The sequence below is a fragment of the Pantherophis guttatus genome, chromosome 2, assembly GCF_059756535.1.
Source record: "Pantherophis guttatus breed Tessera chromosome 2, ASM5975653v1, whole genome shotgun sequence".
Classification (NCBI taxonomy): domain Eukaryota; kingdom Metazoa; phylum Chordata; class Lepidosauria; order Squamata; family Colubridae; genus Pantherophis; species Pantherophis guttatus.
In genome coordinates this window covers 127,070,883-127,080,570 of record NC_142064.1, presented here as the reverse complement: position 1 = coordinate 127,080,570, position 9,688 = coordinate 127,070,883, and the positions used below count along the sequence as shown (strand labels likewise).

Below are 9,688 nucleotides of genomic sequence, written 5' to 3'. Positions count from 1 at the left end.
TCAATCTATTATACTGTGTATCAACATGCTATTGTATAGCTTAATGTTAAATTAATGCTTTGCTTGAACTTGTTATCATAGGTTTTCACGACTTGTGGTCTTTCCATTACTTACTTGGATGTAGTGCCATCTGTGTTGGCCCACCTAGAATTAAGCATAGAGTCAGGTTAAGAAAATACTCTTCTCCAATCAGTTGCCTTTAAAGCAGACTCACAAAACACGTCCTAGAAGCAGTGCTGCTTCACTGAAAGATAGTGTACTTTGCATAAAAAGGAAGAAAATTGATACTCCTGTAATTAGAGCAACAGAAGTTGATCAGAAATGGGGATTTGTAGTGGGGATTCCAACATCCTTTAATTTCAGCCAATATTAGCTGAAAAGCTATGTGCTCTCCATTCCTGGTTTAAGTATCCCTCTTGAGTTAAATATTTTTCCTGGTTCAAATATCTCCACCTACTGAAATTTCAAGGAATTGAGAATTGAATAGCTTCATATTTACTTGTGAAGTATGGTATATACTTCATAATATTTAATACTTTAAAAATTAGACATGCAAGTTGTGTTTGCAAAGCTCTTCTTGCCATCAAGGTAGAATATTACTCCAGAGTTTGTTAATGTCACTGAAGCAGCGCAACTAAGTATTGTGTTTTTGGAGCAGTCATCACAGCAAAGAAAAATCAAACAGAAAGCAAGGTTCTTTTTACCAAATAATGCACAATACTTTGAAATGGAAGTAAGTTGAAAAGTAGAAGTAATCCCCTAACTACAATGAGCTAATAGCAATTTAGATGCAAGTCATGTTCAACAACATTTCTGCATATGGAGAAAAAAGTATTACTGACAAGGATTACATAAACTAGCCCTTCTTCATCCAAGGATCCTTACGCTATAAAATACTGCATGCCTTTCTTACAATGCGCACCTTATAATGATGGTCATAGTGCAATTAAGAAAGGTTGGTTGTAGAAATGAAAACAATCAGACCAACTCATAGAACTCCAAAAATCTTCAAAATGGAAACATGGGCCCTATTCTGTAGCTGCTTATTAAAAAGCCGTGGTTTGCAAATATTATCTTCTAAAGGCCAGGAGTAATTCACATAGGCAATTTCACAGTTACAGTTGAAGAAGCTACCACACACATCTTGGCTTCACAAACCAAGCATTGTGTACCATCACAGCATACATTGAGTAGAAATATAGGATAGACACTGGATGCAAACTGCATTAACAAGGTATCAGGCCATTGCTCCAACAAATTCGTTATTGCCTACTGGGACCGCTAGCAATTCTGCAAGGCATCTTCCTTGGGTTGCAGAAGATTAACCCTGGCTCTTTCTGCATATAGTATACATGCTGTACCGCTAAGCACAGATTCCGTAGCATCCAGGCTGACATGGATTTCCATGGATACAAGCTACACAAGAACCAAGATTGTTGGTTACCTGCGGTCCTGAGGATCCGTGCTGCAGAAGGTAACACTGTTGACTGGATAATGACGCCGGAAAAACAGCCTATGAGAAGAAAGAAAGTTTCCTGAATACAAGTGAAAACCCACCCCAGAGCTTCATCCATAGGCTTATAGAAGCCAACAATGGGAAGAGGGAGGAGAAGAAAGGGATATCCAGACAATTAAGGGGTCCTTGGTGCTCCCTGAGCTTGCTTGTTTTCTTGAAGACGTTTCATTACCTTAACGAAGGTAACATCATCAGTGCTGGTGCACTGATGTTACCTACTTAGGGTAAAGAAACATCTGCAAGGGAGCAGAGAGGACCCCTCATTTCAACTCATGAGCTACAAATATTCTCCTTTATTGAGGCAATTAAGGAACAAGGCATGTGAGCAGGGAATATATGGGAGAAGCACAGAGATGACCTTGTATACCGAATGCAGTGCTTGTTAGCAAAATCCAGGAAAACAAAGTGAGAGAAAGAAACATAAAATGGCCCACTTTAATTAACTCTCTCTGCTATAAGAGGAAAGGAACGGGAAATGTCGGGCTTTCAAGATTCCCTATCAAGAGAGAGTTCTAGTATTCCTTGTATCTGTTTCCTGTCCTGGCCTATGTTGAAGGGCTCATAATGAAAGAGGAAAGCCTGCAGCTGCATAAAGGAAGGGTATCATGGTGCCTGGGAGCAGAGCAATGATGTTATTCGGGTGATTCTATCCAGTTCGGGCAAACTGGTAGCGGCGGCTGTGGGAGGCTCCGCCCACCCACCCAGACATCACCACGTCCCATTTTTAACACTCTGCGCATGCACGGAAGACCCGACGCATGCGCAGAGGTGGCGCATGCGCTCACATTTGCAAATCGGTAGCGAAGGTAAGTGACTACCACTCCTGGAGCAGAGACAGGCAGACTTACTTCAGGGGTGGGTTCTAAATTTTTTTACTACCGGTTCTGTGGGCGTGGCTTATTTTGTGGGTGTGACTTGGAGGTCATGTGACTAGGTGGGCGTGGCTAGCTGGTCAGAGTCATTTCTGGAAGGTCCTCACACTTACGACCAGTCCTCGCACTTACGACCTGACTCATTTGTTTGCTTTTAACACTGATCAGCTGTAGGATGGCCCTTTGAAGCCCCACGGCAAGAGTTTAAACAGTTTTTTTCCCTCTAGTCATCAGATGGGACTCAGGAGGCAGCAATAGATTGGGGGTGGGACCAAATAAAAGGTAAGAATAACGTGGGGGGTGGGAGGGCGGGGGGGAGAACCGGTTCGGTGACGTCATATTGTCACCGCTACCGGCTCGGCCGAACCAGACCGAACCGGGAGGAACCCACCACTGACTTACTTCCTCTGGTTGTCTGTGAGTGTGATGCCTTGGGCTGACACCTTGAAGTGAACGGTACTGGCCGAAGCATGGGGAGTCGAAGCCAGGATACTGGTGGTCGCCTTCGCCACAGCCTGTGGCCCCGTCAGGGACTCTGTTTCCACAGAGCTCAGGTAAAGCACGCTGCAGGCTGCAATTTGGGAACAGAGTGAGGAAAAGAATACCAGTTCAACAAAAGCAACAAGTGTCTTCCAGAAGGGGCATGTGGTTTACTTTCAGATGCTTGACAACCAGAATCCAGAATGATTACTGATCCCCACCCCACCCCAAGGGATCTCGACTTTGTCCAAGCTCCTATGATGGTGAACCTATGGCACACGTGCCAGAGGTGGCATGCAGACACCTCTCTGTGGGCATGTGCGCTGTCGCCAGCTGCTCTTCTGGTTTCCAGCGCTTACATGCACACCAGCCAGCTGATCTTTGCAGGTGCTGGAGTGCCAGAAAACGGCCAGAAAACGGCCCGAAAAACAGCCAAAAAACAGGCATGCGCGCCAGCCAGCTAGTCTTCGGGTTTCTGGCACTCCAGCGTGCGCACACACAGACAGTGCGTTCCGGTGCCAAAAAGGTTCGCCATCACTGTCCTATGCACTTAATTACTGGAAGTCCTTGATTTACAACAGTTTTCTTAGTGACCGTTTGAAGTTACAGCGGCCCTGAAAAAAGTAACTTATGACCATTTTTCTCACTTATGACCGTTGCATTATCCTCATGGTCAGGTGATTTTATATTCAGATGCTTGACAACTGGTTCGTATTTATGACGATTGCAGTGTCCCAGGGTCATGGGATTATATTTTAAGATCTTCTGAGAAGCAAAGTCAATGGGGAAGCCAGATTCACTTAACAACCGTATTACTAATTTAACAGCTGCAGTGATTCACTTAACCAATGTGGCAAGAAAAGTCGTAAAACGGGGCACGACTCACTTAGCAAATTTCTCACTTGGCAACATAAATTCTGGGCTCAATTGTGGTCGTAAGTCAAGGACTACCTGTATATCCACATGAGGTTTTTGAGTCTGGCTAATCACAGAATTATATGAATGAGACAGAAGGGGTCATATTTCATTCGTAGCCAGGCCCTATCTTCCCATGTGAGGGAAGCTCAGTCAGGAAGTAGCAGGGGTTCGAATCCCAGAAGGGTATGGCTAGCTGATGAGAGCTAAATAGCTTGAAAAAGATCTATACTAGTCTCCCTTTATTTCTTTGTCGGTAAAACATAAATTTAACACAAAAATAGTTTGTCGTGAAAGCGACTGCCTGTGAAGGGGCTGACAGGCGAAAGTGGAAGCCGTATGCTCCGTCCCATAATTGGGTAGACCAGGTTGCCCTGATAAAAAACACTCAATGAGGAAGGGCACGTTTTCTTTTTTATTGGAAGCATCCTGTGGATTCTTAGGGGTCCCTTAATTAATTTCTGAAACTTAACTTTGAATCAGATGTTCGTTTTTTGGAGGGAGAGTCATCTAGGGAGGGGTGTGCCTCAGTGGTAGATTTCAAATTTTTTTTACTAATGGTTCTGTGGGCGTGGCTTGGTGGGCGTGGCAGGGGAAGGTTACTGCAAAATCCCCATTTCCTCCCAATCAACTGGGACTTGGGAAGCAGAGAATAGATGGGGGCGGGGCCAGTCAGAATTTTTACTACCAGTTCTCTGAACTACTCAAAATTTCCGCTACTGGTTCTCCAAAACTGGTCAGAACTGCTGAAACCCACCTCTGGTGTGCCTACAGGGAAAATGAGCAGTCAGAGAAAAAGGGCCTTCTACCTCTTTCTCTCTCAGCCATTTCTTTCCACTAAACCGCATCCCACTTTGAGTTTATAGCTTTTACACAGAGCGCTAAGGGTTCCCCAATGCCCCCGTTGGCAATTGTCCTATTAAAACCATAAGGCTTGCCATCTATTGATACTAAAGTGGTTCTGGCATCCCATCTTTAACAGCTGCCTCAGCTGGGATTACCCTGGTAGAATTGAAGCAGATTTCCCGCCACCAAGAGACTAAATTTTGTTTAGTGCCGAGCATTGCTCTTTGCCCATCCCCTTGTGATTACTACAAGCAGGATAATTGGAAAATACATTTGCTCGATCCACTTACATTACAGAATGGGGCTTTTCTTGAATTTGGCATAGCCCTTAATTAAGAATTTAAAATTCCAGAATTATGTTAGAAATCAAATAAATTACATGAGGTAAATTAACACTTACTGACCGCCTACAACTGTTTCCCTAATTTGGTCTGAATAAATTGATTCCTGTTACACTGTTCATATTTTTAACCCTCCTGTCTGTCTTGAGTGTTCACAAAGCCACTTACTCTTTGCTCCACCCCACCCACCAGCGCTTACCTGCTCCCTGCTTCAGCAGGTCAGCAGCAGTGCTCATATTGGTGGGAATGGCCAGCTCTGGTCTTTCCTCAGTGAGATCTGAAAAACAGGAGTCAGATAATGTGGAGAAGTAATATGTATCCTCTTGTTTTTCAAACTCGGCAACTGTAAGGTATGTGGATTCCAACTCCTAGCATGCTGCTTGGGGAATTCTGGAGTTGGAAGTCCACATGTCTTAAAAGTTGCCAAGTTTGAAAAACACTGATCTACCCAGTACTTTCCCATCTGTTGAGATCACCATTTGCCAGGCTAGGAATTGGACATGTCGCTGGGCAAACAGCAGACTCGCTTGTTCTTCTTCTGGATGAGGTTTCCATGATAAGAGTCGCTCTGCTCGGAAATAAGCAACCCGGAACTCTTCAGATTTTTCTAAAATGGCCGTGTAGGCTGGGACTACCAGCATTTGTCCTGCAGCAGGAGCCAGAGTGCCACATGTTGCCCACATCAGCCTGTCGGCCAGTGGTGAAATTCAAATTTTTTTACTACTAGTTCTGTGGGCATGGCTTGGTGGGCGTGGCTTGGGTGTGGCAGGGGAAGGATACTGCAAAATCTCCATTCCCATCCCACTCCAGGGGGAAGGATACTGCAAAATCCCCATTCCCACTCCACTCCTGGGGGAAGGATACTGCAAAATCCCCATTCCCACTCCACTCTGGGACCAGCCAGAGATGGTATTTGCCGGTTCTCAGAACTACTCAAAATTTCCACTAATGGTTCTCCAGAACCTGTCAGAACCTGCTGGATTTCACCCTTGCTGTCGGTGTAGCCTCCAAGTCACTAAACAACTTTACTATGGAGAGCAAGAAGTGAAAGAGCTATACTGGCTGGGCAGTTGACTCTTGTGTCATGCCTCACACATTCGCATTACAACAGGGAGTCCCCAATTTTGGGGGGATAGGGACACATTAGGAATTACATGCAGTGAGTTATCCTGCAAGATGACTGTGGGGAAGATTGGCTTCGTACAAAATGGGTCATTATGGGGATATAACCAATTTATGAAACATCAATTTCCCTGAAAGTTATTTGCCGTTTCAACCCAGGCATCCACACAGGACTCCTTACAACCCGAGTTTACATTTGTCCTTTTTCTATGTAAATAGGAACACTCGTAAACATTGCACAAGGCTGCAGCCATCCATCATTTTATTTTCTAAGAATATTTGTGGGGCCTATTAATTGCACAGAGGCATTCTTGGAAATAAATATGTTGGCGGCTGGCATTTTCCTTTGCAACAGACCAGATTCCCATTTTTAAAATTTTAAAATTAAAAGTCCCTTTGGCGTAATGTACAAGGAAGATGCAGCGAAGAACCCTGAGGCATCAAGGGGGGAGGCTGCAGGCACATGGATGTCCCAGTGCGATCTTGGGGACCATTGTGTTGGACCTTGAAGTGGGAGGTTGATCCCCGACACAGGCAATTTCCTCGTTTAGCATTTATCTCCACTAATTTCATCCACCTCCATCTTTTTCCAGTCTCTGGGTTCTGAGCAACTTCCTATTTGCCTACCTTTGCTTGGGATGCGGAGTTGGCAAGGCAACGAGAGGGGGGTGATGGAGTGCTGGGAGACCAACGCTGGCAGGCTGCCTGTAAAATGAACAACAACAACAAAATGATATCAAGTCAAGGGTTTATCTCCCATACTGTCTTCCTAACCATCCATTCCTCAATACAGCACCCTTAACCCTGACTGGTGATAAGCTTTCTGAGCCGTGGTGGCGCAGTGGTTAGAGTGCAGTACTGCAGGCTACTTCTGCTGACTGCTGGCTGACTGCAATTTGGCAGTTCGAATCTCACCAGGCTCAAGATTGACTCAGACTTCCATCCTTCCGAGGTGGGTAAAATGAGGATCCAGATTGTTGGGGGCAATGGGCTGACTCTGTAAACCGCTTAGAGAGGGCTGTAAAGCACTATGAAGCGGTATATAAGTCTAAGTGCTATTGCTAAGGATTCTAATTTATTAAGGCGCTTCCCCAAAATGTCACTTGTTTGCTCAGAAGGTGCTCCCATGGTGGGAGCTGTACTATTTTAATCATGGGCTATCCTTGATTATAATTGGGTGGGGCTGATGCCACTAGTGGGTGGCATTAAACGAAGAATGGGTGAAACAACCAATTATTTCTCTGACATCCCCTATTTCCCTCGCCACTCTTCCCTCCCTTTCCAAGCCAGGAAGTTGCCAGGGTAAACACAGACACAGATTGCTCATATTGTAAATCTGAACTGACCATTTTTCAGAAGAGGCTGAGGGCTGGAAACTAAGACTAATCCCACACAACCCTCATGCTAGAATATTTTCTATTTATTTATTTATTTATTTATTGGTTCGATTTATATGCCGCCCTTCTCCGGAGACCCAGGGCGGCTTACAATGCGTTAAGCAATAGCCTTCATACTTTTGTATATACCTGCTTAGTAGGGCTTTCGGCTCCCCCCCAAGCGGTGTTCTTTTTTATACAAAGTCAGCTTATTGCCCCCACAATCCGGGTCCTCATTTTACCTACCTCGGAAGGATGGAAGGCTAAGTCAACCTTGAGCCTGGTGAGATTCGAACCTGCAGTAATTGCAGGCAGCTGGCAGCTAAGTGCTATTTAACAGCGCTTTAGTCCACTGCTCCACTAGGCTCCTATTTAAGGTCCAGTCCTAGTGTTACTTACCAAAATGGGGCTCATTGTTACAACCCTTGATCTTCACCCCTTTGGGTCCCGTCTCGATCAAGAAGTGGCGCACCAGCTGCTCAGCGGGGTCTCCTAAGATAGGAAAAGGCATCAGTTAGTGATGGTTGTTATCTTTCTCCAAACCTTTTCTAGCTAGCCGGCTCCCAGAGAAGAGGCTAAAATGGAGTTCCTCCTGATGCTGGCAGGACACTTTATGCAGAGAATCAGAATCAGATTAGAGCTGGAAGGGACATTGGAGGTCTTCTAGCATAACCCCCTGATCAAGCAGGAGACCCTGCACCATTTCAGATAGGTGGCTGCCCAGTCTTAAAAACCTCCAGTGATGAAGCCCCTACAACTTCTGAAGGCAAGCTGTTCCACTGGTTAATTGCTCCCACTGTTAGGAAGTGTCTCCTTAATTCCAGGTTGCTTTCATCCTGGTTGCAGAGGATAAATGGATAAGGAAAAGCACATAGATTGGGACCAAGATAGAATGTTTTTAGAGTTGTCAAATGCACTTCTCAAAGCTCGCACCTCAGTAGGTGCAGCTGGCAATAAACTACTACTAAGAGAGCTGATACTTTGTGAAGGGTGGTAATCACGTTGTTCCAAGTCATTGGAAGGTAGTAATATTGTTCTAAGTCTTAGTTTGGCTTCAGAAGTTTCTGAACCTCAACTCCAGGCAACACCAGCTAGGCAAGCCTACAGTGAGCGATATCAGAAGGTTTAAGTCAGCAGTGAAATCCTCTGAAGTCTGCTATCGGTTCTGTGAGTCTGCTACTGAGAGAGTGCTTTGCATGTGTATGCGTGCTTTGTGTGCCTGAGGCACGCCTGCGCAGCGCTAAAAAAGGAACATTTTGAAGCCTTCCGAGTCTGCAAAGATAAGTAGAACTGGGGGGGGGGGGCAGGAAATCCGCTGTGCCACGCGATTTAGATTAGCTAGAAAGCAGGAAATCCGACGATTCTAGCTAATATAAATCGTGTGTCACAGCTGGTTGTCGGAAATACCGGTTCACCCGAACCTGTAGCATTTTTTACTACCAGTTCGGGAGATACTGATAGCATTTCATCCCTGGTGTAAGTTGCCCAGATATCTGGATGGCTACAGACTGCTTAGCTCTAAGCAATTGAGGTATTCCATTTTTGGAAATGGGGAGGGATGCTGAAGAGTGTTTCCCCATCCTTACCTTTGGTGGAATGGTTGATGCTGTTGGGTGGAGGTGTTATCACTTTCAAAGCCAAACCATAGGCCCCCTGGAAGGAGTTACTGTCCCGAATGAGGAAAGTGCCGGGTTCCTTGTCCTTCAGGAGAGCAATGGCTGCTCAGAAAGAAGGAAAGAAAGAGAAAAATAATATATATATATATATATATATATCAGTGATTAGTATATAGAGAAAGACTACTGGAGCTGGATGAAAAACTATATTAAATGCAACAGTCCTTGAGTTGAGGGCTACATCTGGCCCAGGGGTGCTATTCAGCAGTTTCTGACAGGTTCTGGAGAACCGTTAGCGGAAATTTTGAGTAGTTCGGAGAACCGGCAAATACCATCTCTGGCTGGCCCCAGAGTGGGGTGGAAATGGAGATTTTGCAATATCCTTACCCCAGGAGTGGGGAGGGAATGGAGATTTTGCAATATCCTTCCCCCAGGAGTGGGATGGAAATGGAGATTTTGCAATATCCTTCCCCCAGGAGTGGGGTGGGAATGAGGATTTTGCAATATCCTTTCCCCAGGAGTGCGGAGGGAATGAGGATTTTGCAATATCCTTTCCCCAGGAGTTGAGTGGGAATGGGGATTTTGCAATATCCTTCCCCTGCCA

The 9,688-nt window shown here is 45.2% G+C and overlaps 1 protein-coding gene across 5 annotated transcripts in view; it reads right to left on the bottom strand.

Moving 5' to 3' along the window:
• The window catches only part of TNS2 (tensin 2), a 158,342-nt gene that overhangs the window by 4,042 nt on the left and 144,612 nt on the right, over positions 1–9,688 (bottom strand). For all 5 annotated transcript variants that reach the window (XM_034419276.3, XM_034419278.2, XM_034419277.3 and 2 more), the window contains 7 exons: positions 9,055–9,186; positions 7,868–7,960; positions 6,720–6,797; positions 5,170–5,247; positions 2,791–2,959; positions 1,445–1,513; positions 115–144 (listed from right to left, as the gene is read on the bottom strand). In XM_034419276.3, coding sequence (XP_034275167.2) covers positions 115–144; positions 1,445–1,513; positions 2,791–2,959; positions 5,170–5,247; positions 6,720–6,797; positions 7,868–7,960; positions 9,055–9,186 — 649 coding nt within the window. The remainder of the gene's footprint in view (positions 1–114; positions 145–1,444; positions 1,514–2,790; positions 2,960–5,169; positions 5,248–6,719; positions 6,798–7,867; positions 7,961–9,054; positions 9,187–9,688) is intronic.